The 14,846-nt window shown below is 44.8% G+C and overlaps 1 protein-coding gene across 1 annotated transcript in view; it reads right to left on the bottom strand.

The window, feature by feature from the left end:
• LOC136157473 (hydrocephalus-inducing protein homolog) overlaps nt 1-14,846 on the bottom strand; it is a 177,825-nt gene that overhangs the window by 32,189 nt on the left and 130,790 nt on the right. Inside the window, exons 45-52 of the mRNA XM_065919347.1 lie at nt 13,528-13,732; nt 12,563-12,798; nt 9,872-10,023; nt 9,571-9,760; nt 8,350-8,452; nt 6,756-7,034; nt 4,882-5,024; nt 1,994-2,212 (exon numbers count right to left, since the gene is read on the bottom strand). Of these exons, the coding sequence (XP_065775419.1) occupies nt 1,994-2,212; nt 4,882-5,024; nt 6,756-7,034; nt 8,350-8,452; nt 9,571-9,760; nt 9,872-10,023; nt 12,563-12,798; nt 13,528-13,732 (1,527 nt within the window). The remainder of the gene's footprint in view (nt 1-1,993; nt 2,213-4,881; nt 5,025-6,755; nt 7,035-8,349; nt 8,453-9,570; nt 9,761-9,871; nt 10,024-12,562; nt 12,799-13,527; nt 13,733-14,846) is intronic.

Here is a 14,846-nt window from a genome sequence, read left to right as displayed (position 1 = left end):
ATAAATGGGAAAGGAAGAAATTGAATAACATGGAATTACTGAGAGCATCATGACAGCACAGGCATGAGTTCTGGGGTCAGATACACTCCAAAAAAGATTGAAAAAAATAAAAGAAATCATAAAGACAGGAACAGATATTAATAAAACAAAATAAATCTAAAACAGAGAGGATCAGTGAAACCAAAAGCTGTTTATTTGAAAAGATTTAGAAAAACTCTGGTGAGAATGATCAAGAAGAATAAAAGAAAGAATAAAAATAACCAATATCAAATGAAAAAGGAGACATCACTGTCTACCCTACAGATATTTAAACATGATAAAAAATATTATGAATAATTTTACGAAGATACATATGAAAACTTAGTTGAAGGGAAAATTCCTAGAAAAATGATTTAATAAAACAGACTCAAGGGACTTCCCTGGTGGCCCAGTGGTTAAGAATCCCCCCTGCAATGCAGGGGATGCAGGTTCTATCGCTGGTCAGGGAATTAAGGTCCCACATGCCACAGGCAACTAAAGCCTATGCACCACAACTAGAGAGAAGCCCTCACAGCACAACGATAGATCCCATAACAAAAAACCTGCGTGATGCAGCTAAGACCCAATGCAGCCAAATAAACAAATATTAAGAAAAGGACTCAAAAACAAATTTAAAAAATCCTAAAGAATCTTATTACTATTAAAGAAACTGAGCGGTAGCAAAAAAAAAAAATCTTTAAAAAGACCTAAAGAGAGATATACCTTGATGAATTAATGTTATAAAATGATAAATTTTTCTTAAACTGATTTATAGATACAATCCAATTCCAATCAGGTTTCCATCTGGGTTTTTATAGTACTTGTTTAAATGGATTCAAAAATTATTTAGAAAAATAAAGGGCCAAGAATAATCAAAATACTTCAGAACAAAACAATATGGAGATAATCATGAAAAGATACACTAAAGAAAGTGAAAAGATAAGTGAGAAATACAGTGAGGATATTTGCAGACAAATCTAGGAACAAAAGAGCTTATCAAAACTAAAATAACTAGTATCATGTTTTTCCAAGATAATGCCTGTGTTGTCCAAAGTGGGCTGTACCAATTTATACTCCTGCTAGCAGAGAGCTTCTGTGGAAACACTTGGACATTATCTTGGAAAGCTGAGCTTTCACACCCTCTATGGCTCAGCACTTCCACTTCAGTGACTCAGTTTAGGAATATAAACTCTTGCAAATGAACACCAAGTGACATGAACTATAATGCTCACAGAAATACTGTCCACGGTAGCAAACCTCAAGTGATTTTCAAAAGAAGAATGGGTAAATAATAATTTACATGGCAGTGACATGGGTGTGCTACATCCAAATGCAGTAACACAGATGACCACATGCCATAACCTATAAAAAAAATAGTTCAAAACCACACTGAAACAATATGCCTTTTAGAACACGTAGGTTAATTTAAAAAAGAACTAAAAACAAATATCAAGGGAATGAGCAAACAAGATCCTGGGATAGTGACCACCTCTCAGTTGGTGGGAGGGAATGGCTGAGAAGCACACAGGTAATGCTGGTTATACTTCCTGTGTTGGGTGTGGGTTCATCTCTGTTTATTATTTTACTAAAAAGAAACCAACTAAGGAATAATTAAAGGAGTGGCATGCATGGACCAAACAAGAGATTAACCCAATTCTGGACACTGAGGGAAAAAGGAAGCAGCTAAAAGACTAGTTATGAGGTTTCTGAAAAAGAAAAAGGGGGGGGACTTGCTCAACTAGAAACTAGATACCGAGACTTAGACTCAAGCTCTGCCAATGAAGCTGAGTGGTTTGTGTGGTATGTGTGGTGAGGATGGCAGGAGGCATGCTTGAAGTTCAGTTTGCCACTTTGGAAACCCAGGTCAGGTGAATGGGGACTGTTTCTTTTTTCCATGAAAGAACGATATGATGAGACACTGAACATGACAGCATGGCGGGCCTGGTCAGACTAGGGGCTTGGTGTTCCTACTCACTTTTCGTTTTGTAGTGAAAGTCCCGGGAGTGTTTCTGGGCACGTCCATCCACTTGACCGTCCGCATGCGGTCATCCCAGTCAGGCACTTGGTCTGCAGGGAGCGGAAACATGATCTTGGAGATCTTGCACTTGACCCCCATCTTCTTCAGGTTGATGGGCACGTCTGACTTCATGGTCACCACTATGTCCTTGGCACAGCCAGGGTGGAGGTGGCCCACCTGTGGAAGAGCCTTGTATTAGTATTTGGGGGAATTCAATCTTGAGGACTCTTCATGCCTGATGGTGCCATTCTAGGGGTAAAGCCAAAGTTCTGGGAAAAATGCATCATTCAAGACCATATATGTATATCATCTTAAATATGTACATGAGGTTCTTAGAAATAGAATCATAAAAGCAAGAGCAGCTAGCTATATAGCACAGAGAGCTCAGTCCAGTGCTCTGTGATGACTTAAGAGGGGTGGGATGGTAGGGTGGGAGGGAAACTCAAGAGGGAGGGGATATAAGTATACATATAGCTGAGTCACTTCATTGTACAGTAGAAATGAATACAACACTGCAAAGCAATTATATTCCAATTAAAAAAATATTCATACAATGCAATATTATGACAAATAAAGACAAAACATGAGGAACTAGTATTATTAAACTGTTACATGCTTCAGGTACTATTCTAAACCTTTATAAAATTCTACGAACCCCCATGACAACCCTATAGATGTGCAGTTATAACCCCTATTTTATAGGCAAGGAAACTGGTAAGTTGCTCAAGGTCATACCATTAATATTAGAATATCTGGATTCAGATCCAGGTTGGATGGTGCCAGATACCATACTCTTAACCATCTGTACTTCTTAATCATATGATCCATACAAATTATGGACAGATGTACACAGTACCTTAGCAGTTGTCAAGTGTGATCTAATGACCCTTGGGGGCCCTGAGACCTTTTCAGGAGTCCACAAGGTTAACACTATTTTCATCATAATACTAAGATGACATTTGACTTTTTCATTCTCATTTTCTCATGAGTATACAATGGAATACGCTCCACTGTATACTCAGAGACAGGAGTATACACTCTCTTCTCTTCCTACAGATCACATGAACTACGATATCAAATCAGACAGAATGCAGAAGCAAATACAAGAATCCAGCTATCTTCTACTAGGCCAGATACTAAAGGGTCTTGTAAAAATGTAAAACAATATCACTCTTCTCACATAATGTTTTGAAAATAAAGCCATTTTCAAAAAATATGGCATTCATATTACCATGTAATAGGCTTGTTATTATATTTTAAGTGACTAAATATATATTTTTAAAGATTCTCTGTTGTAATTTCTAATATGATAGACATAAACCACGTAGATGACTTTTTCTATAGTCAAAACATTGTCTTTTATTTATTTATTTATTTTTCAATTATTTTTATTAGTTGGAGGCTAATTACTTCACAACATTGCAGTGAGACATAACCCATGTAAACAATAGCTCTTTGAGGGTCTTCAATAATGTTTAAGAGTATAAAGGAGGGCTGATACCAAAAAGGCTGAGATTTCCTGAAGTATTCCAGATATATAGGAAATCCAGTTTGGTCTGTAGAATAAAATCACTTGTGCTTTAGCATACATAAATGCACATACATATATCCAAATGTATACTATATATCAGTTCAGTTCAGTCGCTCAGTTGTGTCCGGCTCTTTGCGACCCCGTGAATCACAGCACGCCAGTCCTCTCTGTCCATCACCAACTCCCGGAGTCTACCCAAACCCATGTCCATCGAGTTGGTGATGCCATCTCCAGCCATCTCATCCTCAGTCCTATATATGTAGTTTTCTCATGTTTCTAATAAATTAAAAACCCTTTCTCCTCTGGGAAGTGAAGGAAGAAGAAAGCGTTAATACTTCCCAAGGCCATGACTGTGTGTGTGTGTCTGGGTCTGTAAATGGATCATGAGAAGCTAGTTCTGCCTACTTTGACTACCACTTTACATCTTTCCAGGAAGCAAAGCACTTCTTCCTGATAGCGCACTAATATTTAAAGTGATAAAGGAGGGTGGGTCCTCAGCCCTCCTCCATCCTCCTAGATTGCTGTGCTTGAATAGACTTGGTGGTGGAAACAAAGCAGGAGGCCACAGATACACACATAGTCCTGAGAACTCAGAAGTGAGCTGTCTATGAAAAGCAAGGGCTGGGGAACTCCCTGGTGGTCCAGTGGTTAGGACTCCACACTTTCACTGCTGAGGGTGTGGGTTTGATCCCTGGTTGGGGAACTAAGATCCCACAAGCTGTGCAGAAAGGCCGAAAAAAAAAAGAGCAAGTGCTGGCCAGAGGGGAGGCTCTGCTGCAATGTTGCCCTAGGCTTTATTCAATGTCGAGCTTTGGTCAGCAATCCATAAACTGTGTGCTGTGAGATGCTAAAAAAAGGGGACAGAATATTCCAGGTAGAACAAAGTTGACTATGTTTTAATATGCTGAAGGAGACTGAGAATCTTTGGGAGAAAGATGTAACTTGTAATATTTTCTAAATCACTATTGTCCACAAAACCCACCACCCCCATTTTAACTTTTGATGAACCACTTTTGCAGGATAAACACTCAAAAGAATACACACCGAGGGTGACACAGGTCTATACTCAGGGATGGGAAGATTGGAGCCTGTCTTCATCCATGGAGGTCTCCATGGAATTTCTCAACATTGGCCTAGCCATAGACTTGGCCAACCTCACTCTCTTTTCTTAGGCCAGAGGGGACGCTTCTGGTACCAAGTGTGAGTGAGGGACATATCCACCCCATCCCACGTATCTGTGGGATGGGTCAACAGCCAAGTCAGGGTTGGGGTAGGCCTAAGGGAGTGTGGAAAACAAGGACTGTCTTTCACTTACCTGTGGGGAGAAAGAAACAGTAGCCAAAAGCGGCCATTCAAACCGTATCACATTTGCTTGGCTGTGATTAGTGATGGTGAAGCTCACATTATAGCTGGTTCCAATGTGGCAGTCCCCAAACTGGATGTGATTCACTAGAGCAGCTAGGGGACAGAAGCAGGGGGCAGTGAGTCCCCCCTTGTCTTTTCTGCAGGCTCACTTCCCCCAAGGAGCCAGCACTTGAAAGACACTGTACCTCACCCTCATGCAACCCTACCCTCCTCGGATGGTCATCCTGGAAACACCTGGAGTCCCTTGGCAGCACGCTTTCTCTCCTACAGGAGCATCTATTTACCATCCATCCATCTACCCACCCATCCTGGCCCTCACCTCCATCTGTACAAAGGAAAACATAACCACCCCCTCAACTCCATTTGTTTGCTGAAACAGTATTATTAAGGCTTGGAACTGCCACACAGACTGCAGGAGTCCCCACTGAATTTGAATTACAAATAAATGATGAGTAATTTTTGGTATAAGTAATGTCTGAGGCAAAATTTGGGGACATAAATTTACTAAAAGTTATATATGGTTTACCGAAAATTCAAGTTTAATATCTAAAATTCAAATTTAATTGGGACTGCTGTATTCTGATTTTCCAAACCTGGTAACCCTATTAAGTAAATGGAATCTGATATCTGAACTAGGGTTCATGGCTGGCTCCTTCTTGACCCCTGACAAGAGAGATGCCACCCTGTAGCTGCAAATAGAGGTGAAAACACCAGATACATGAGGAGCACTCATTTTAACCCATGCTGTAGGGACTGCCTGATGCTACATTCTGGGACTGGAATTAAGCTCCTAGAAAAACCGCGAGACTATGTTTATAATTCACTGCACAGCAGTCAGCCACACAATCAGGGTTTTAACAACTGCTTTTCGATAATAATGATGAAGTACGTTTTCTCCTGCCCAATGAATAGTTAACCAAATGCAGCAGTGGTGCCTGACAGACTGCAGAGCAGCACGTCTTCAGCTCTAATACACACACAGATCACCAAGGGGTCTTGTTAAACTGCAAATTCTCATTCAGTAGGTCTGAGGTGCTGGGGTGGGCCTGAAACTCCCGTTTCTAGTGACTCCCAGGTGATGCTGACGCTGTAGGTTCTGACAGCGTGTTTAGTAGTGAGGCTGCAGGGAACAGTCTAGCCGAAGCACAAACTTACATGTTCTCTAACTCAACCAGTTGGCCATTTCCTTTAGAATGTCTAGGGCACATGATACAGATGAAACAGACAATACCAACGCAAGCCAGCTCAAAAATACAGACAGGGAAAACTCCAGAGAGACATGTATTCACTTCTCAGCTAATCTGGAATTTAAATTTCACTTATTAACTAACTAAATTGGAATTTGAGCTCAAATAAAAAGCTCCCTATGGGGCAGACTCCCTTATTAATTACTCTCTAGAACTCCAGACTCATGTACACTGATGCTCAACAAATGTTCCTTGAGGGAACACAGGGAAGATGCAGTGACTCAACCAGGCGTGAGGGGGCAAACAGTAACAAGGAGGAGATGCCATCCTAAACTCCCAGGACGCTAGCCAATCTGTTATTTAAATTTCACTCTTATTTAAAATGACCCAAGAGGGACTTCCTTGGTGGTCCAGTGGTTGAGACTTCGCCTTTCAATGTAGGGGTTGAGGGCTCAATGCCTGGTCAGGGAACTAAGATCCCACACACCTCATGGTCAAAAAATAAAAGAGGCAATGCTGTAACAAATTCAATATGGACTTTAAAAATAGTCCACATAAAAAAAAATCTTAAAAAATAAAATAATAAAAATGACCCGAGGGCCAACAGCTGTCAACACCTCATTGCTGCTTCTCTCACCTGACACCAAGTCTTCCATGGTGCTTTCCTCAATGACCTCAGAGACATCTGGGGACTCAGGGCTGGAGGAAGCCACCAGCCCATGGATGTTGTCCAAGGTGATGTCATCCTCATAGCCCTCTCCCACCATGTGGATGACTGTATCCTCGTACTGGTTGTTGATGACTGACAAGTGAAGGATGCCTGCCATTCTCCCGACTTTCTTGGGGTGGAAAACAACATCAAATCCGGCTATTTCTCCAGGAGGAACAACCAGGGAAGCTGTGTGAGCTTTCTTTGCTGCAATGAGAAGAGAGAGACATGATCTAGAGTCAATTTAAAGGAATATGCATCTGTAAAGATCTGGACTCAAGGGAAAGCAGCCCTCGTGTGGGAAGGAGTCTTGCCTAGAGAGGCCATTGGTGACAGGGCTGAACATCTGACTCGGGCTGAGTACACATTTAGTTCAGTTCAGTTCAATTCAGTCCCTCAGTAGTGTCCGGCTCTTTGTGACCCCATGAACTGCAGCAAGCCAGGCCTCCCTGTCCATCACCAACCCCCGGAGTCCACCCAAACCCATGTCCATTGAGTTGGTGATGCCATCCAACAATCTCATCCTCTGTCACCTCCTTCTCCTCCTGCCTTCAATCTTCCCCAGCATCAGGGTCTTTTCAAATGAGTCAGCTCTTTGCATCAGGTGGACAAAGTATTGGAGTTTCAGCTTCAACATCAGTCTTTCCAATGAACATCCAGGATTGATCTTCCTTTAGGATGGACTGGTTGGATCTCCTTGCAGTCCAAGGGACTCTCAAGAGTCTTCTCCAACACCACAATTCAAAAGCATCAATTCTTTGGCACTCAGCTTTCTTTATAGTCCAACTCTCACATCCATACATGACCACTGGAAAAACCATAGCCTTGACTAGACTTTGTTGGCAAAGTAATGTCTCTGCTTTTTAATGTCTCTGCTGTCTTGGTTGATCATAACTTTTCTTTCAAGGAATAAGCGTCATTTAATTTCATGGCTGCAATCACCATCTGCAGTGATTTAGTAGCCTAGAAAAATAAAGTCAGCTACTGTTTCCACTGTTTCCCCATCTATTTGCCATGAAGTAATGGGACCAGATCCCATGATCTTAGTTTTCTGAATGTTGAGCTTTAAGCCAGCTTTTTCACTCTCCTCTTTCACTTTCATCAAGAGGCTTTTTAGTTCCTCTTCACTTTCTGCCAGTAAGGGTGGTGTCACCTGCATATCTGAGGTTATTGATATTTCTCCTGGCAATCTTGATTCCAGCTTGTGCTTCTTCCAGCCCAGTATTTCTCATGATGTACTCTGCATATAAGTTAAATGAGCAGGGTGACAATATACAGCCTTGATGTACTCCTTTTCCTTTTTGGAATCAGTCTGTTGTTCCATGTCCAGTTCTAACTGTTGCTTCCTGACCTGCATACAGGTTTCTCAAGAGTCAGATCAGGTGGTCTGGTATTCCCATCTCCTTCAGAATTTTCCACAGTTTATTGTGATCCACACAGTCAAAGGCTTGTACACATTAGTTCCTAACAAAACAGCTACCGGCACCCATTGCTCTCCAGAAGCTATACTCACCCTACTTACCTTTTGCTTGTGGTTTGTTTTCCTCCGTGATGTAGATGTAGGAGGTAGAAGGCTTCCCTTTCAGGGAGAAGACTCCTAGTTGGTCCTGCAGGTCAACATGCAGCTGGCAGAAGGAAGACAAGAAGGAGCGTTAAGCGTACAGGTTGCTCATGAGTTCTGAACTGAGGGAGAGACGCTGTGCTGTGGGGGAGTACCCCTCTTGACCCCAGGTCACTGTGCTCAGGGCTCACTGTTTTCAGTTCCTTAATAAGAGAGAGGTACTAAATATTAGACCTGGAAAGGAGAAATAAAAAATTTAGCTCAGTTCTTGCTATTCAAAGAAGGAAGCAGAGGTCCAGAGAGTATGGGGACTTTCTGGAACACCCAGCTATGTAGTGTTAAAATGGGGCTGCCAAGCCCTCTGTTATCGACAAATCAGTTGTAAAGGATATATTAGACTAATAAAATGGGAATGATGGCTTTCCTGGTGGCTCAGATGACAAAGAATCTGCCTGTGATACAGGAGACCCAGGTTCAATCCCTGGGTTGGGAAGATCCCCTGGAGAAGGGAAAGGTTACCCACTCCAGTATTCTTGCCTGGAGAATTCCATGGACAGTGGAGCCTGGTGGGCTGCAGTCCATGGGGGTCTCAAAGAATTGGACACAACTAAGCAACTAATGCAACAACAAAAATAAAATGGAAATGAATATTCATCACGCTATGAGGACTTGCATGAATGTGAGTTCCTAAAAACCAGTATCTTCTAGATAGGAGTAGGTCATTTTCCAAAGTCCTACAGTTCATTGTATAATACTTACATGATTTATCACCTTTTTTGTAAAATAAAAACATAAGTGCTGAACCCAAAGTCCCTTCAGATGTTATATCTCTCACCCCTGATGACGTTTCTTTCATTTCTTTTCTTTATTGCAGATGCAGTGTTCATTACAGAAAAAAAAGTGAAAAAATAAAGACACTCAGAACAGCCATAATCCTATTCGTTCAGCTTGGTGTGTATCACCGCTCACTGCCTTGCACTGTCATTTCCAGTGTACCATGGATCAGTGTCCTAGTAATCAGACCAACCCTGGGTCCCTCTGTAAGTCCCATGTCTTACCCACACTCCCGTATGAGGAACATGAAAGAAGTCCTCACAAGTTAGGGATGGCAGAGACCCCAACATCAAAAGTCTCACTTCTAGAAGACTCCCTTTTCACCCCATGCTCACCCTCCAGCAGTACCTTGGCAGGGATGGCACCGCTGTTCTTGAGGATAAGAGGCAGTGTCTCCGAATGACCAAGCAGAAGCCTCTTAAAGAGAAGTAAGGGGTTTCTATACTGATTGTAGAGAACTGGCCGCACAACGGTCACCCGAGGGAGGTTCCCCTCTCCAACGATATCAAACACAAGGCTTCGGTTCTTGGTCAGGTTGCTGCAGGGAATGGGAAGATAGAAGCCAGTCAGCCAAGCAAGGCAGGAAGGACATTCCACAGAGAGCGTGGCCTGCAGCCCTGCTGGAGGAGGGGAGCTGGGGAGCTGGTACCTGGGCAAGCCGTCCAAGGTGGCCTCAAAGATGCACTGGTAGGTCTGCATGGTCTGTGGGGTGAAGGACACTGTGGCAAAGGCGTGTGAGCGGCTAGCAACACACATCTTGTTGGGTTCCACTTCAAAGATGTCCGTGATGCGGGCATAGACCTGGAAAGGGGAAGGGGAGCAGGGGCTGGTGTGTATGCCACTTGGTGTTTACACAGGGCTTGCTGCTCATCTCTATTGGCCCTGCTGTGACTTCCCTCCTCTAAACTCTGTGCAGGCCTGTCCCACTACTTGGACAATCCTGCTCCTGGAAGGCGTGGCCTGGGTTCTTGGGGACCCAACCCTAAGCATTAATTGGCTGGACTTGGCCAGACTTGTGGTCTTTGCAATTAGATGAACTGAACTGTATCTTGGATAGCAGATCCACCCCACCCCACCCCTACTTTTCTCTCTGTCACACACACACACACACACACACACACACACATAAATTTAAGATGCCAGAGACCCCTGGTGGTTACTGAAGTGAGGTTTGGCCTAGAAGCCAGATGAGAGAAAGGAGCAATGGAGACACCATGTGTGAGAGACATGTGGTCTTTGGCAGATGATCTTCTGAAAGTTTGATTTTAGGTGACAATTCCAGTCAGTCTCCCAGGCATCCAGCTACAGGCTGTGTTCCATCCTGCGTGTGAGGTCTCGGATTCACCGAAGCAAACCTTGATATGGTGGAGCCATTCTGAGTGGGTTTCTGCTCCTTGCAATTCTAAGAGTGCTAGTTAGAACCACCTCCTGCAGCACTTTATCTGCTCCTGTCTTAGGGCAGTGTTTGGGGAAGACTGCGGGCACGACCTCTAAAGGATTTTTTGTTCTCATGGGAGGCAGGTGGGATTCAAGAGTGACTATTCCTTCTTGCTCTTAAGCTGAGAGTATAATTTCTTTGCCCTTTCCAAAGGATAATCTGCCAATTAAGGAAGGATGACAGAATGCATTTGTCTGGAAAAGTGTGGGCCTCGGTCACTGGGCCCCTGAGGCCATGTGAGGCAGATTCAGCTAGGGATGCACCCACCACCAAAGTTTAATACAGTGCGACGTCTGAAGCCTGGGCTAGAAGGTGAAGCACATCAGTGCCTACTGATTCATGGAATGAATGGAACTGCTCAAGAGGTACTAGGTTTCTCTGTAGTCCGTTTTCCCAAAGGGGTGGAAGAAATATAGAGGAACTGGTACCTGGGTACTAATTAGTTACATTGGGTAGATTGGAATGATAAGACTTGTTCCATCCCTTTATTTTTGAGTTACTGTAAAAGGTTTTGTAGGAGCCAGAAATTAAAATTTTGCTTCATGTAAAAAAAGAAAAAAAACACAGGAGGACAACAACATAATGTCTACAAATCCCTGTTAAAAACTTATCTTTGTTTAGAAGTCAGGCTTGCTCATTTCTTATGTTTTTAGCAATGGAATAGGGAGAAGGTTGCCCTTTCTTGTCCCAAGAAGGTCAGAAAGTGATGACAGTCTCCCAACCCCTGGCCCTCTGCAGTGATGGTTCCCCAAGAATGCACACTACTGTCAGCTCTAGGCTAGGCCAATCCTCTAGGTCACCTCCCCACTACTGTTAGCTGTGAGAACTTACTCTCACGTGACTCTGGGGCACAAGGACACCAGGGTCAAGACTCTGCCTTTGGCTGGAGAACTGATGTGGCTGAGAGACGCTAGGCAGTGTTTGCAGCACACCGACTGGAAATTAACAGGAGTGAAACCCACTGACTCAGTCCTTTCTCTTGGTCTCCTGAATTTTCTGTTCCACGGCAAGGAAACAGTGTCTCAGTATGGTCCAACTTAGAGAGGAAAGGCAGTTTTGGTCTGGCAGAGCCCAAGATAGGCATTTATTTTCTACCTGGTATTGACTCAGATGGTAAAGAATTTGCCTGCAATGCAGCAGACCTGGGTTTGATGCCTGGGTCGGAAAAATCCCCTGGAGAAGGGCGTGGCAACCCACTCCAGTATTCTTGCCTGGAGAATCCCATGGACAGAGGAGCTTGGTGGGCTACAGTCCAGGGGGTCACAAAGAGTCAGGCATGACCGAGTGATTTTCACTTCTGCTACTGAGCGGACGAAGCTGGGTTTTTAAACCAAGCTATATATCCCTAGGCTATGGAACCTAGGGCAAGAATGCAGCATTTTTGAGTCTCAATTTTCCTAACGATAAAATGGGGAGAATAATACAAAATCAGATAATACAAACTTCTGAGGGTGAAATGAGATAAACGAACATCAGCGCAGTGCTCAGAATACAGCAGGAGGTCAATAAATGCTCACCTCATCTTACACTTTATAGAGTGGCATCTCCCAAACCTCTTCTGCCAGCCTAGTGTGCCCCTTGAGCAGCCTGCCAGAGCTGGCACTACACTTTGGCTCTCCCCACAGAGCTCTGTCCTGTAGACACGGCGAGTGTCTGGTGTGGGAGTGCTCCGCTCTGTCTTGTGAGCCCGTTTATCACAAGGTACCCAGAGAAGACATCCCCTGGGACAGACGCATGTCCCCTCAACATAACTTCCAGGGAGGCCGAGAGCCAGAAAATTCCCACTAGAGATGCAGGCTCCACAGCAGGGGTTTCCAAGAGCTCCCGCCCTGGCTTTATGCCAACCACAGTGGACCAGGGCCACGGTGGACCAGTCCAATCAGGTGGACTGGGGCTACCTACCTTGTTGGAGATGGGCTTAACCACGATGTTCACGTCACAGGCGATCTTTCCCACATTGCAGATCTTGAACCGAGCCTTGGCCTGATGGCCCACCAGGACGTTGCAGAAGATGAACTTGTTCTCATCCTCCACATACAAGCCCCCACTCTCTATGGTCTGCAGGATGCTGTTCAGGTTGGCGCTGCTACAGAGCTGGTGCTCCTCAAATATCAAGCTGTTGTTGTCCGTCACAAAGGCTGGGGAGTGGAGGGAAGACTGTGAGATGGAGCCTAAGTGCCCGGTTTCTACTCTGTAATCCCTAACTTGGAGATTCAGACTCCGACAAAGGACAATCACAGGGGAGAGACAGGGGGATTCACACAAGGGAGTGTGAGGGGTGGGACAAATTCTATCTTCTCTTCCTTTTTGGACTGCTTTTGCTGGTCTCCAGACTCCAACCACCTTCTCCTTCCAATGGAAAGGAGGATGAGATCTGGGGTGAGCTGAGGAAAGAAGGAGGCATTCAGCTCACTTTGGTGCAAGTTTGCTGGGGACCTAGAACCAAAGCAAGAGGAGCTGTCTCTGTGCTCCAAACTTGCTCTGTCACTGATCATTACTCCCTGGGCACATTTGCACAGGGAGTGGTCTGGCCACTCAAACCCAACAAGATCTCAGCTGAGCAGAATTCAGTATTCCCAGGTCACCCTGCACCATACCCCATCACACCATGATTCCCAGATAACACTGTCCATCTGAGAATCCCGGACCAAACTCAGGAAGACCTGGAATTTAAAGCTGCACATCCTCTTCTAGGTGTGTGCATGCCCTGTAAGTCTTTAAGGAAAAATATGGCTGAAGACACCACAGGAGGTTCTAAGGTCCCAAAGGAAGAAGCCTAGCAATGTCTATTAGGTGCCTGCAGGGGGAGGGGTCTGCTATAGAGGAAGGTCTTTTAAGGGGTGCTGCCCCATCTGAGCCCTCAGTACCTGGCTGACAGGCTTCAGCCAACAGGCTGTATGGGATGCCAGCAGGTTGGTCTCTTGGATCTCGGTCAGAGATATCAATTGCTATGAACTCTTCACATCTTCCCACGGGGTCAGCCACGCAGTCAACAGTGATGACCTGCGTCCCTCCAGAAGGGATGGTACCAAACCCAGGGTACACGGTGAACATGCCGTGGGTGAAACGAGCCTGCAGGAGGGGCAGAGGCAGAGTAAGTGGCAAGGTCTGAGTAAGCAGCAGGGTCTGAGCCCTTCCACCAGAGTCATGAGATGGTGTCAAGAGGGACTGGGTGGCGGGGATGGGAGGCCCTCCCCACAAGCTCTCCCTGGGCCCCAGCTGTGCTCCTGGAGGCCTGGAGGGCCGGGGGTGGAGGCGGGCAGTCCTTCAGGAACAGGCTCTCTCAGCACTTCTTTCTCTACATATTCCTTCTGAACAATCATGGGTAAGTGGGGGTTTTAAGGAAATAGACACATTCCACAAAGTATAACACTTATCCAGATGGGAAGCTCCCAGCAGAGGGGCAGGGCTTAAGAGTATCGACCTTTGAGTCAGACAGTCCTGGGTTTGAATCACAGCCTTCAAACCCTCCTGTGTATTAACTGTTGGACCTTGGTCAAGTGACTTTTCTGAGTCTCAATTTTATCCAGAAAATGGAGCTAAAGCCTTTACCCTGAGACCACTGGAGGCTTCAGTGAAAGAATGTGCAGGAAGCAGTTAACAAAGCAATGGGCACAGAATCTGCTCAAAACATGGGATGTTATCATGCACTCCTCTGGGTTTTAGGAGCTTCCTTCCTTTTTTTGCTCTATTGTAATTGCATTTTGAAGCATTTTTATGTTGGTTGCTTTACCATCTTTGTCATATAACTCTAACATTTTGGTCATCTCAGTGTTGGCATCTACTGCTTACCTATTTTCACTTAGTTTGAGATCTTCCAGGTTCTTGATATGCTGAGTGATTTTCAGTGGAAACCTGGACATTTTGGATATTACATGATGAGACTCTGGATCCTACTAAACTTCTCTTTGAGCTGGCTTTCTCAGACACCTCTTGGGTGGGGACAGTAGTCCAGATTCCACACTGGACTTCTTACTGCTGCCAGGCAAGGGTGGGAGTTCCAGTTCCCCACTAGTCTTAGACCAGTATCACCCTCGGAGGTGGGGGGCGGGTAATAGTGTCTCATTACTGTTCTGCTGATTCCACAGAGTAGGAGGTCCACTGGGGGGAGGGGAAGGGCAGCTCATTTCCACAGGGTTGGAGTGGAAGTCAAGGCTTCTCATTTGGTGTCTCTGTTGACAACGGC

Source organism: Muntiacus reevesi, chromosome 2, assembly GCF_963930625.1.
Source record: "Muntiacus reevesi chromosome 2, mMunRee1.1, whole genome shotgun sequence".
Taxonomy (NCBI): domain Eukaryota; kingdom Metazoa; phylum Chordata; class Mammalia; order Artiodactyla; family Cervidae; genus Muntiacus; species Muntiacus reevesi.
The sequence above is the reverse complement of the archived record's forward strand: the minus strand, read 5'-3'. Positions and strand labels throughout refer to the sequence as shown.